Source organism: Nipponia nippon, unplaced genomic scaffold (genome assembly GCF_047370975.1).
Source record: "Nipponia nippon isolate SJK-2023a ecotype South Korea unplaced genomic scaffold, ASM4737097v1 scaffold_32, whole genome shotgun sequence".
NCBI classification, from domain to species: Eukaryota; Metazoa; Chordata; class Aves; order Pelecaniformes; family Threskiornithidae; genus Nipponia; species Nipponia nippon.
Window position 1 is genome coordinate 5210927 of NW_028262350.1, and position 13024 is coordinate 5223950.

Sequence of the window (13024 nt, forward strand, 5' to 3'; positions counted from 1 at the left end):
TTATGGGCACAGGAGCAGGACGGTGTTGGGCTGTTGTGCCAGCTCCACCCGCTCTCATTCCTCTGTGCACCACGCCTGGGAGCCGGACTCCAGCCAGGGCCTGGGCTGAGCTGCCTCTTTCTGTCCTGGTGGGAATTTAGGAAAGTTGAGGCAGCTCCACGACAGCCACACGGTGTCCTGAGTGCATCCCCTGCTCCAGGATTTTGCAGTCCCCTTCCCTTTGGGGACATGGGGAGAGGCAGAGGCAGCGCTGAGGGAAGCAATGCGTGCCCTCTTTCTCATGGGCTCTCGGATGACCATGGCTGCTGTCCCCATGCCTGCCCTGCTCGAGTATTGCTGGATCCAGCCCTGCGCTCACCTCCCTGCCCTTCGGGAGCAGCCCCACACCACGTCAGTGGCTGAAGGAGGCTGGTCCCCACCACCCCCGTGGACAGGAGGTGGGAACATGGCTCCGAGCCCATCCTGCCACCCTGGGATGTGGGCATGGGTCAGTGCCCTGACAGGCATCCTGGTGACAGTTCAACATGACAAGGAGCTCAGGGCCATCGGACCCTTCAGAGCACGGGGCGGGATGCAGTGGGGGCCATGAGCAGTGTGGCCAAGGGGAGATCGATTCGGGAGCAGGGCGGGCCTTTGCCTCTCCAGTCGGTGCCTGGGGGGCTGCTGAGCGGAAATATTGCCCGGAGGATTTGGCATTCGATGCTGCTGTTGACTTCGGAGCAGGAGCCAGAGTGTGCTGTCCCCCAGCCTCTCCTGACCAGGCACCACTGGCCCCACGTTCTGCTGTTTCTTCTGCTGCCTTGTTGCCTGTGCAATGAATGCTGTCTCTGGTTTGGTCTCAGCTTTTTATTCAGCAAAGCAAAGTGAAGGTACGTCCCCTCTTACACATCATTAAGGTGGACAGGAGTGCTGAGCCCCTAACACAAAGTGTGTTTTGGGACACAGGGCTGGCTTTGGTCAGGGATGGTGGGAAAGAGCCTGAAGAAAGGGAGCTTTCTTGCAAGAAAAACGTTTTGCTGCTTCCACTTCCCTTATCCCACTTGCATTTTTCTTCATTTTTCAGCCTGGCTGAGCAGGGACAGGGACAGGGCTGCACTCAGGGCAGCCTTGAGCATCCTCTCCGTGCCCAGCCATCAGGCTTGCACTGACCTCCCAAGGCTTTTTGTCAGCCCAGGGTCAGCTCACTTGCTCTGGTCTCCTGTCCAAGGGATTGCACTGGCATCAGCTCAAGGGCAACCACGACTCCGCGGTGGGCAGCAAAGCGGCTGCTCCCTGGGCAGCCCCCGACCCCCTCAGGATGGCAGGGCTGCTGGGGAGCAGGGCTGGGTTTCGGAGTCCTCGTCTCAACCATGTTGCTCCAGGCTTCTGCCAGGTCAGGCAAAGGGGACGAAGGGATGGGAAAAGACTGCCAGGCCTCGAGACCGTGGCTTTCTGGTGGGGTACGATGGGGTCGGGAGCAGAGGGACAGCCAGACAGCTGCAATTTTCCTTCACATCGGTCTTGGAGGCTTTAAAACCAGGAATACAGCATGTATGAGACCAGGATCAGAGTCAGCCTGCCCTTCTCTGTCCCAGAAATGCCTCCCTGTTTCTGACAAATGCCCTGCCTGGAACCCATCCCCACCAGCAGCCCATCGGCTCTGATGAGCCAGGAGAGCTCAGGGCCACCCGGGCCAAGCCAGGCTGTCCTTGGAGCAGCCCCATGCATGGGGTGATGAGGGGAGCCAACTGAACGTCACACAGCCAGCGGCCTCAAATCTACCAATCTCACCCCAAAAGGGAAGGGGAGGCACCATTCCACTGATGGTACCTAAGCATGGGCACAGACCCTCTCCTTGCTTTGGGTGCTGGTGCTCTTCCTGCACCTTGCAGCGCCCTCAGGCACCATCCAGCCTGGCCGAGGGATGGGGAGATGCTCTGCTCTGCTCCGGGGTCGAGTGCTTTGGGTGCAGCTCTGCTCCCGGCAAAAGGATGGTGCAAGCCCACCACCTCACTCTGCTCACCTGCACTGTCAGGAGTTTTGTCTCGGTGTCCACGTGCCCCTGGGCTGGCACCACAGGCATCTCGGTGCCACAGAGCTTCTCTGAGTGCAGGGCCTTGGCGATGACAGTTATGTTCACCTTCCCTGCAGAGGCAGATGGGGGCATGGCTGTGACACTGCCTCAGGGCCTGGATCCATCTCAGAGCCATCCCAGGGAGCCGGGGAACCAGGAGGGTGCAATGGGTGCAACAACGGGTGCAATGGGACCGGGAAATGGAGGGAAGAGGCTGGAGAGTGGAGAAGGGAAAGGGGAGAGAGGGGAGGGGAGAGGGAGCTGGGAGAGGGAGGAAAGGATCAGAAAAGCAGTGACAAAGAGGAGTTTTGCAAGGAGTCTCACTGCTGGGCTCTCCTCCCCCACCCCAGCCCTTTGCTGTCCCCTCCGTACCCAGGCTGGTGACTCGCACAGCCCATCGGAAGGTCCTCTCTTCATCTGCACAGATGCAACCACCATACGCCCCGTCCACGCTTGCCAACACCTCCAGCTCTGCTGACTCCACCAGTGTCACCTGAACCTGCCAGACCATGGCCACGGCTCCATCAGCCCCCACCGGACACCAGACCCAGGGCTCCCCCCCAAGCCCCGCTCACCTGCAGGCACTGCCGCAAGTAGTTGAAGACGGTGGCCACGAGGGTGAATGCCTCATGGCGGACCACGGCGTAGGGCAGTGCCAGCTCCATGAAGAAGGGCTTGAAGGCCGTGAGGGTGGTGGCAGGAGCCAGCCCCAAGCCCAACGGGGCTGTGCAGAACATCCCGGCTTCCCACTCAGTGATGGCATCAGGCACCGTCACCGTCACCTCCGCAGAGCCCCCCTCCCTGCAGGGCGGCAGAAGATGGATGGACCTTGCAGGCTGGGTCTGATGGGCAGAGCCAGCATAAGGAGCATGCCAACCTCCTTCCTCTAGGTCCTGGGTACCACTGGTGGCCATCACACGCTTGGAGATGGGCAGAGGTACCATCAGTGCTCTTATCTCTTACAGCATCCCCTGCCTACAGGACAGACTGCTCCGGTCTCTCCCAGGGTTGGTGCTGAGGTTCAAGGGAAGGGGCTGGATATGTCTCAGTGTCACTCCTGGATACACGGACAGTGAACCGGAGGTCTGGGCGCTGCACCCAGAGGTGAAGCTGATGGAATAAGGGCAGTCTCCTGGCTTGAGGTCTGCTGGGGCTCCTCACTCACCCCACAGGGACCAGCTCCCACAGCCATGTCCCCAAGAAATCCGTCTGCATCCCTGTGTGCTGCATGACACCCGCCTGCTCATCCTCCAGTCTTGCTCCTGCAAACAGAGGTACGACTTGAATGTGCTGCCAGAAAGGATGGAAAGATGTCGGGTGTCCCCACCTGTCCTTCTGCAGCCAGCATGGAGGCTGTTACAGATTCTCTCCACTCGCCTTGGGGGTATAAAGGGCTTTGGTAGCTTTGGAAGTACATGCTTGATGCACAGCCCAGCTGAGCGTTGGTGACAGTTTTCAAACCGGCATCCTGAAACATGACACATGAGAGAGAATAGCACCACGCTGAAGCCCAGAGATACCGAAACGCCTTTCCATCCCTCTCTGAAGCACGGAATTGACATCCACTTAAAGCTCCATGCCGGAACAGAGCTCCCAAAGATCAGGACCCCCCCCGCCATGCTGCAACGGGAGTGCAGGAGAGGAATACCTGTGCCAGGGGAAGCTGCTGCACCAGGGGCAGTTGGGAAAGGTCTGGTGGATCTGCTCTACCCGCTCCATTCCCAAACAGCCCCGACCCCTGAGTTTGCTGCCAGTGGGAAACACGCACCCCCAGAAAAGCAGGGGAATGCCAGGCTAATCTATGCTGTTTACTTCAAGCCCAGATTTGTGATGGGAAGAGCAGAGCTTAGCCCCGTCCCTGTGAAATGCCGCTGTGCCTGGACTGACAGATGCATTTCACATGTCTGTCCCCGGCTGGTGAAGCAAGGGGCAGGGCGCATTATTTGGGTGATGTAAGAGCGTGGTTCATGAGCGCAGATGTGGGCTGGGTGAGGGACCGGGTGCCCCCAGCACTCTGAGTAATCTTCCTAGGTAGAAGAGGAGTGTGAGGTAGGGCTGGAGGGCTCATACCTTAACCAGGCTGTAGGAGCCTGTCTGGATGTTGGACACTGGTGCCTCCCTGCGCCACAGCCTGCGGTGGCAATCTCGCCAGCTATTCCCTGGCACATCAAAACAGTTAATGGGTGGAAGGGCTGCCATGATGTGTGTGATTCCATCTGGCCAACAGTGAGGTGAATCAGGTTCTTCAAAAAGATAACTGTCTTCAGAAAACGTTGGGAGTAAGTTATAGACCTAAACTGAACACATGAACTTTGGGTGAGAAAGACATTAAATGCTCCTGGCCAAGCTCCAACCCCTTTTGCCCCTGGCATCGCCCCATAGCTTCTGCACCTCCCTGGTCATCGCAGTGATGCTGCCCTGCCGCCAGTCCCAGCCCCTCCGCTGAGGCCTGTCACTGCCCCATCCCTCTTCTCCCCAAGAGCAGGGGATGCTTCCCACCACGTGCACCCTGTTTTCAAGATTTCCACCCCAGGAGACACCTCAGAGCAATTCTGTAGCTCAGTGCCCCCGGTCAGCAAAGCACAATCTCCCCTGCAAAGCCTCGAAGTCCGTGGGTGGTGGCAGGGGCTCACTGCGGGCTCCCAGACCCCCAGCATTCATCCTGCAGAGGCAGCTCCCCCAAGGTCCCCACCATCCTCCCCTAAAATGAGTGACAGCGGAAAGAAACTGCTGTCCTCACGCCCCAGCAGTGAGTCCAGTCCAGCCCAGGACCAGCCCAGCACTAAGGTTACTCCAGACTCACCATTCTGGGGTTGAGCTTGCCCTTGGGACCGGAGGACCGTGTGCGTTGATCCATGGCATAGACGGCGCACAGTGACCCCGGGGCAGCCTGCACCTTCAGGCGGAGCCACGAGCCCACCAGAGCCCTCTGCTCCGAGAAGGACAGATTCACCTGGAGAGAGGGGAAGCCTTTGGGTTAGGGGAGTGGGGAGCTGGTCCCAGGAAGGACCTCTGTGCCCCAGCCTGACCCCAAACGCCAGCGAAGGATGAAGAGCGAGGACTGTGATCAAAGCCAGGAGATGGTTTGCAGCAGCAACAGGAATGGGAGAGGAAGGAAAACCCTCCCTGAAAGGAGAGTCTGGGACCATCCAGTTGCAGGGGATGAGGAAAGGCTTTGCTGAAGAGTGAGGCTCAGTGCTCACATCTCCCCACCGAGCCCAGCAGCAACTCCCCCAAGTCTGGCAGCCTTAGCTCACCTTGTTGGGGAAGCACTTGGCCACCTTGAGCTCGGTGCTGTCAACCACCATCTCACTGTCGGGCAGCACCACGTAGCCCAGCACCTTGGCTGTGGGCGCCAGCTCGGGGCCAACAGGCAGCTCCAGGGAGAAGGACCCTCTCAGCCCTGAGCCATGGGAAAGGAGGGGAGATGAGGACCAGGAACAGAAAGCAGAGCCCTGCACAGCCTGTCTGTGCCTCAGGACCTACCAGCCTCTGCAGGCAGCTCTTTCCTGAGGACGGTGGCAATGGTCCCCTTGGCCAGAACCTACAGGGGAGGAGATGGGAACAACAAAACCAATGCTGAGCAGGGAACCGGCACAAGCAGATGAGGGGAGGCCATGGAGGATGCTCAGAGAGAGACTATTAAAGCCGCATCCTGCAGGAGGGATGGAAATGGTGCCCCAAGACCTGACAGCTCCAGGGTCCATCCCTGAGTCCTGAACCCAAGAGTAACTGCCAAAGCTGGCTGGAAATGGCTTCTGCTGGAGGGGAAGGCTTAACCCCACACCCTGGACAGCCTCATTCTCCTCCCCTGAGCTCTGCCCTTCGTGCAGTCTCCCATCTCTCCCCAGGTGGAGGCTCACCAGGAAGACCACATCCAGGCTCTGCAGATCAATCCCCACAGTCTTCTCATCAAACATGTAATCCACTCTGAGCTGCTGGGGCTGGCCGCAGGGCAGCTTCTTTTCCACCCTGTGGATCTTCAGGAAACTCTTGCTGTCCAAAGAGTAGGGATACAGGTAGCGAATGACAGTTCTGTAGTTGAGATACTCCTTGCCTTCACGCCCTGAGGCTGGAGGGTCATCCTTGAGCTCACCCTGAGGGGTGGAAATCGAGGCTCTCAATGGCAAAGATCAGCTCAGCAGCAGAGCATGGTAGGGGTGGAAAGCCGCTCTGCAGCTGCAACTGCCAAGTGCTTTGCTGTGACATCCCCACAGGAGCGTGCCAAGAAATGCAATCCAGCTGCGCTCAGCACCCAAAAAATAGAGCTGCGTGCCATCACGGGGCTTGTCCAAAGGACACTCAAAGGGGTAGCCAGCAGATGGCAAGAGGAGGCAGGCATGGCTAAGCAGCACATGTGGGCAGATGGTAGGAACTGAAACAGCATCCCATAACTATCTCATCTTGTGCCCAGATGGTGAAGGTAGAAAGGAACCCAAAATTCGGCAATGAAATATGAAAACAGTATGGCAGAGAGAAGGAATTAGAGGAAGAACTTGCAGAAAGCATCAAAAGTGAGAGTAGCCCCTTTTCCCAGAGCAGAGGAGCAGGAAGGGTGCTGGGGTCTCTAGGGTCCAACAGGCAGTAAGCTATTAAACAGGGCTAATAAACACTTTACTATAGGATGCTGTGGGTGCAAAAAGACCAAATGGGGTCAAGGGGAGGCTGGAAGATTTTGCGTAAGAAAACCTGTGTTCTTCACTGAATCCAGGGTGCCTGAGGGGTGTGGGACACAGGTCACTTACATGCAGGGTGACCTTGTAATTCCAACCAGAGGTGTCCAGCTCGAAGGAAGCTCTCCCCGATCCATCCGTGAGCAGGGTTTTCCTTTGCATTTCTTCTCTCCCCTTAATGACAAGCAGGAACTCCTTCTCCTTCAGGGCAGAGCCGTTGGCTCCCTTCAGCAGCACCTGCACCAGGAGGGGAGGGGAGATGCCCCGGGCTGGGCTGCAGCCGTGGGGCAGAGGGCAGGGTGAGGGAGCAGGGTTGGGGGTCAGAGGGAGTGGGATTGGGTGCAGCAGGGTGCAGGAGAGCCCTGCAGAGTGCAGGGACTCCCCCATTACCGTCCCAGTGCAGGGAATCCCAGGCTTGTAGAATTTATCGGTGTTTTCAAAGGTGATTGTGGCTGTATCATACACAATCATAGAGCTCTTGGTCGCTGTATGCCAGATCCCTGTGGAGAGAAGGGGGAGATGAGAGAGGCACTCAGCAATTTGTCCTGATGTTTCCCCCCAGGAAAGATGGGTCAGAGAGTCTCAAGCACGCAGCGTTACATGTTTGCTCCCTGCTGCTGTCTTTGCAAGCGGCCATATGAAACAAAGCTGTCCTCATGCAGGCAGTGGTTAGGGGCAAGTTTGCACCGTGCAAAACCATACTCATTGGGCAACAAATGCAAAACATGGTCCTCAGGTGTGACAGGGGCTGTAGCGTGAGCAGGACTACGCTCAGCCTAGTTCTGTGTGCTATCGAAATACCAAGCTTTACCCCAAAATGCCCCTCTTAATGGCTGCAACGAAATAGAAGAGGCCACTCGTAGCTGCACTGTGCTGAAATTGGGCTTTTTACTTGACCCTAAGGATGCGTCTAACGAGCCCTCCCTGGCAGATAGCGACTGTTTATAACTAGATTCAACGTCAGAAAGACACGATAAGAAAAATAATTACCCTGATAGTTCTCCAGGCACTAATCAAGCACACTAACTAGTCTCAGGGAGGCAGAGCGTGGGGAAGGAGAGGTGGACGATGGAGGAATAGCTGGGGGTGGGATGTTGTAAGGGGAAGAAAGTCCTGATCAGCCTTCAGGACCTAAGGGATTGCTCCAGCAGTCAGGAGTAGAGGAAAAATGACACCAAAGCAAGGGCACAGAGCGGCTGATGCTTGTGGATGGGAAGGACAGAGACCCTGGGGACACCCGAGCAGAGCAGTTGTGCCATGTCCTCCAGGTGCCACCACCCCAGGACATCACCAGATGGCTGTCGGCATGGCTGTGCTCACCGGTCCCCTCCTCCAGCAGCGATGCGTTGGCATAGAGCTGACTCCTGTAGTGGAAGCCGGTCAGGTTGAAGGAAGCCACCAGCACCTCGGTGGAGAAGCAGCCGTTCCTCCCTGTCTGAAGGGGAGAGTTACCCGTGTTAGCAGCAGCCCTGTGGCTGAGCCCTTGAGTGTCACCTGCTGTCATCCTTGGGCTCCCAGCTGCCACTCACCCCACTGCTGCCGCCTCCCTCCATCCTGTCCTGAAACCCTTGCATCCTGCAAATTTGCCCCCCCAGGGCTGGTACCACTCCCTGCCATGCAGCTGGCTGTCCCATTCCTGCCCATCCTGGCCCGAGGACCACCCCAAGAGTCCCTGCTCGGTTCCGCTGCCCTCTTTGGGATGACTCTGGGTTTGCAGCACTTTCACATGAGAGTTGGATCACCTGGCAATGCCCGAATAATGCATCCACCCATCATCAGCCCAAGCATCCCAAGATGAGGAAACATTTCCAGGACCACCACTCACGTGCCTTCTCCCTCTCCTGCTGCCCTCACCTGGCCCCTAAACTCAGCACAGATCCTCGTAGATCCCTTTGGGAAAACAATAGATCTGTGGAATTGGCACAGCCTGGCCTCAGCCCTTCCCCGGAAAGTTTTCCCGGACGGGTACCTGTCAGGAGGGAGCAAGAAGGAGAGCAGATGGGGAGGCTGCTGGGGGAGCATCACCCCAGGAGCAGCCAGCCTTGCTGCTGGGGCTGCTGTCCGACTCACCGCCCACAGACATCCAGCGGGATCTTCTTGTCCTTCACCGTCACGATGTGGGGCAGCCAGATCAGCACTTCAAAGTGGGACAGCCCTGGGGGCAGATCAGCAGGGAATGGGATTGTGCCCATTTCTTCCTTCGGGAGTTTCTTGCCATCCCATGCGATGGCTCCCAAACACCCCGTGGGAAGCCCAGCCTTCGTCTCCACACACCATATTCCTCCACGCTGAAGGAGTGTCTCTTCCCCTCCACCTCGATGGTGTACGTGCCCAGGGCCACCTCTGCAGCCAGTGGGAAGGACAGGTCCACGATGCCCTGCCGCGGGCTCACCTCCCGCCACTCCGCCACGCAGTTCCCACTGGGATCCTGCACACAGGGACACACGGCATCAGCCCTCACTCATGGGGGCTGAATATGGGGTGCGTGGTGGTGGCGCTGGGTTGACAACCTCAAGGACTAAAGTCACCCTGTGTATCCTTGCAAGAAGCAGAGGTCTTGCCCTGCCATCACACTCAGAGCAGCCCTGAGGGCATCACCTCTCCAGAAGGAAAATTTCCCCCCAGGGGCTGTGTTAGCTGAGCTCCAGCCTGGCTACAGCAGCCAGAGCTGGCAGGGGGATGCTCCAGCCTAGACTGGGAGCTCAGGGGGTTCTCCAGTTTGGGTCAAAGTCTCTGTGGCAATAGCCATTGCCATCTTCATCCGTGTAACCTGTCCCTTAGCAGCATCTCCCCAGAGGACTCCCTGTCTTGCAGGCAGACAGCAAGCTGACCCTGAGTGGGCTGGAAATGCAGATGAGGAACCCAAGCTCTTCTCCCACCTCCTTGTAACTTCTCTCAGCACCTGCAGTGGGGATGTCCCTGTCCCTGCTCCTTGTCCCCAGGATCACACACGTGCTTTGCTCCTCTGAGGGAGCTGACAGGCTGGCACAGGGTGACAACTCACCTGCACGGCCACCAAGGGAAGCTGCAAAGAGAGAAGCAGCATTTAGCATGATCAAAGCACAGAGAGCTGAGCTTGTAGCTGAGCTGGGGGCTGAGCCTGTGGGATCTGGCTCTGCCCCTACAGAGCTGGTTGCTGGGCTGGGGGCTCGGCAGGGCTCGGAGCCACTGTTGTTGACCGGCTCCCACTGCCACATCCACAGCCGTTGCACTGCCTTTTCCACGCAGCGGGAAGCGAACAGCGAGGCTGCGTTGTGCAAACAGCATCAGCTGTGCAATTGGGCCTGCCAGCACCACATAACACCAGGAGTCTAAAACCAGCGGGCGTTATAATGGTGCATAAAAGCTACACACGAGAGAAGCCAGGCAAAGGGATGCTGTAAAGGGAATAATTAATCTCCTGTGCCAGTGCCAAAAGCAAGGGGCTGTACCCTGGGCACTCAGGCTGGGAGCACTGGGAAGAGCACTTCTCACATCCCACATCCCTTCAGTGTTTGGGGGATTCCCTCCCCACACCCGTCTCCTCCATGTTCATGGGGACACTGGATGCTGTGCCACTGCTGCCGAGACTGATCCTCTTGGGTGCATGGGGATCCTATTGCCTCCGTGCCCCCCCGCACCCCGACCCTGTCTCACCTCCCTGTTGCTGGGAATGAGGTTTTGATCCACACGGACAATTCGAAACTTCACTGGAGAGAGCAAAGACAGGAGCAGGAGTGAGTGCTAGGGCCTGGGACCCAAACCTGGAGATCCCATCCCAAGACCGTGCAAGCTCTTCCAGCAGCTCCTTCCCCTCACCAGTTTGTCCAGGCTTGTAGACACCCTTGTCTGTCTGCACCAAGGTCCCCAGCTCCAGGGTTTTCACCAGTACTTTCTTCTGCTCAGAGACCTGCAGGGAACCTCCCTGGATGGAGACGTGAAGATGCGCAATCTCGTAGATCCCCACAGGAGGGGTAGAAATCTGCCCCGAGGGACATAGCAGATAGGGTTGCAAAGCCTTTATGTTGGATGCCGGTGAGACATCATACCTGTCTCCCATCGTCACCCCCCCGTTGCCCCATGAAGGCACCAGGGAACTGGTGTGCATGGGTAGATGACACAGGTACAGCCCACAAGGTCTTCATACATGCCCCGTGTCCCTTCACTCTTCACCTCATTCATTGCCCATCCAGGATGGACCCCATGTCCCCTCCCAGTTCCCCCAGCCCGGCTCTGGCAGTGGGTAGGGGGTGGATAACCCTTCCCGAGGTCCTCAGCCCTGTCGCGGGGCTGTGACTCACATTGGAGAAGCGGGGCCAGTTCAGCTGGAGGATATCGCTGCCCTGCTCCTCCAGGGTGACATTGGGGATGCCGTGGCTGCTCGCCAGGTGGAGGGTCACCCGCACGGGCTCGTCCAGGTCCATGAGGTGGATGTGCACTTTGCCCGTGTATGGGTAGTAGAGCACGGAGGGGAAGAGCACCATGTAGTGCCTGGGGAGGGGACACCTGGGTAGTGGAGGAGAGCAGGGACCCCCCACCAAATCCCAGTGCTTCCCTCCAGTCCAGACTCTCAAGGCAGAGGGCATTTGGGTTTTTCCAGCCCTGGATGCTCTCTGCAGGGCTATGCCACCCAGCCTTCCCCTCATCTACCCAGGGAGGCTGGCCAGTGCACAGACCAGAGAAGAGCCCCCTTTGCCTAAACACCTTTGGAAAGAGCTGAGGGGTCGATCTGCAGAGGGGGGAAAGGCACTGCTCACCCACTGGCTTTTGTGTGAGGCTGCACCTACACCAAAGCAGCCTGGAGACACCAACCCCAGGTGCAAAGTCCCCTATAGGGACAACCACCACTCCAAGCATTTCCACCCCGACCAGCGACCACAGTCACGGCAAGGATTGTCACACCACTGAGCCCAACCACCATCCCACCAGGCAGGGACAGGCAGATGCAGAGAAGGCTTACGGCTTTGCAGATGCTCCAGCTGTGAGGTATAGGATGCAAAGCAGCAGGCAGGGCAGGGCGGCTGCAGACCCCATGCTTGGAGGCCAAGTGGAAGCAAGGTGGTCCCAGAGTCCCCGTACTGAGATTTCTTCCCCTCCTCAAGCTTTTCCTCTCCGCTGGCAGCAAGCAAAAGCCAGCAAGGTCTCTGGCTGGGACCCAGCCATCCAGCTAGGACAATGTTTAACCACCAGACCCAAGTTTTGCTGGGTTCAAGGCCCTGGGCAGCCAAACCACACCCACGGTGGTGAGACCGCCGAGCCAGCTCAGAGCTGGCAGACTAAGCCACATGTAGGGAGCGCTGGCAGGGAGGAAGGGAATAAAGGAGCTTTCTGGGAAATGAGAGCCTTCATGTGCATGCTGCCCTTGACCATCTGCACGTGATGGTTCCTGATCTGGTGAGTTGTTGCTCATGGGAAACCTCTTTTCTGCTGCTAATATTTTTGCCTAGTGGTATCTGTCTGGGCAGATGATTGCCACAGCTTTGCAGAATTTCCCCCATAATGAGCCAGCCGCTCCCCAAGAGTGGGAACGCTGCCAAGCTGGAGCGCTGTGCCCTTGTTTGGCCATGGTTTGCACATCTTATTTGAAAATGGGAGGTGAAGCCTGCCCATCCTGCTCCCAGCACTGGGGACACCCATGCACTGAGTTTCTCCCTGCCCTGGGGTGCCTGGGACAGGCGCTGCTCGGCTGGGAAGGAGCCAGCAGGTGCCCAAAACCCTGCCTGGTTGCAGGGAACAGGCCAGGAGAGATGGTAGCTCGTGGATGGGTCTGGTTGTGCCGTGGTCCAGAGGCCATGGGGAGGTCCCTCCTGCTCTAGGTGGGCATAACCCAGGCACCTCTGCCCTCTGAGGGTCTGGGCCTTTTAATGGATGCTCTTCCTGTGCAGTTACTGCTTGTCCCACTGTAACTCTCACCCTGCCACATGGTCCTCACACCATCCAGCGCTGCACCCCATGGAGAAGCTATGGTGTCCATAGAGATGCTCCCTAGCGTGGCCATAAGGGCACGGATCCCCCTCCCCACGCTCCCCGAGGCGCAGGCAGGACACCGTGCACACACACCACCAGGTATGGACTGTTTAATCTTGCACCCTTGTCTCATAGTTGATCATCAAGGATGCTCTTCCCACGTGGCAATATCCCCTGGACCTCCTGCCCCCCTCCAAGCCACACACTGCAGTCTGGACCCGTCCCCAGAGCTGCTGCATCTGAACAGCATTGCCAGCTTGCAGGAGCCTCTGGAAAAAGCAACCCAGCAAGCCCATGGGTGAACCCCACTGCGAGTCACACCGTCAGGGGTGGAAAATGGTGCGGGGAACCC

The 13024-nt window shown here is 58.0% G+C and overlaps 1 protein-coding gene across 1 annotated transcript; it reads right to left on the reverse strand.

Annotated features, from left to right (window-relative positions):
• Positions 1–1021: 1021 nt before the first annotated feature.
• On the reverse strand, positions 1022–11739 carry LOC148054290 (alpha-2-macroglobulin-like protein 1). The gene is made up of 22 exons (XM_087769932.1): positions 11666–11739; positions 11007–11196; positions 10525–10687; positions 10363–10415; positions 9731–9751; positions 9001–9154; positions 8797–8881; positions 8581–8695; positions 8047–8161; positions 7117–7226; positions 6799–6963; positions 5917–6150; positions 5540–5597; positions 5311–5456; positions 4857–5006; positions 4124–4345; positions 3427–3521; positions 3219–3308; positions 2629–2854; positions 2426–2552; positions 2003–2124; positions 1022–1507 (listed from the first exon to the last, which is right to left on the reverse strand). The coding sequence occupies exons 1-22, from the start codon at positions 11737–11739 to the stop codon at positions 1490–1492; spliced, it is 2733 nt and encodes a 910-aa protein (XP_087626058.1). The 3' UTR covers positions 1022–1489.
• Positions 11740–13024: the final 1285 nt, after the last annotated feature.

What these genes read in the sequence shown, in the direction of transcription:
- LOC148054290 (XM_087769932.1), bottom strand. Translation starts at nt 11,739, where the DNA reads ATGGGGTCTGCAGCCGCCCTGCCCTGCCTGCTGCTTTGCATCCTATAC. An exon ending in CTACAAGCCTGGACAAACTG is followed by an intron (nt 10,416 to 10,524) that starts GTGAGGGGAAGG and finishes TGCTCTCTCCAG; the next exon opens with TGAAGTTTCGAATTGTCCGT. An exon ending in AGAGCTGCCTGCAGAGGCTG is followed by an intron (nt 5,457 to 5,539) that starts GTAGGTCCTGAG and finishes CCCATGGCTCAG; the next exon opens with GGCTGAGAGGGTCCTTCTCC.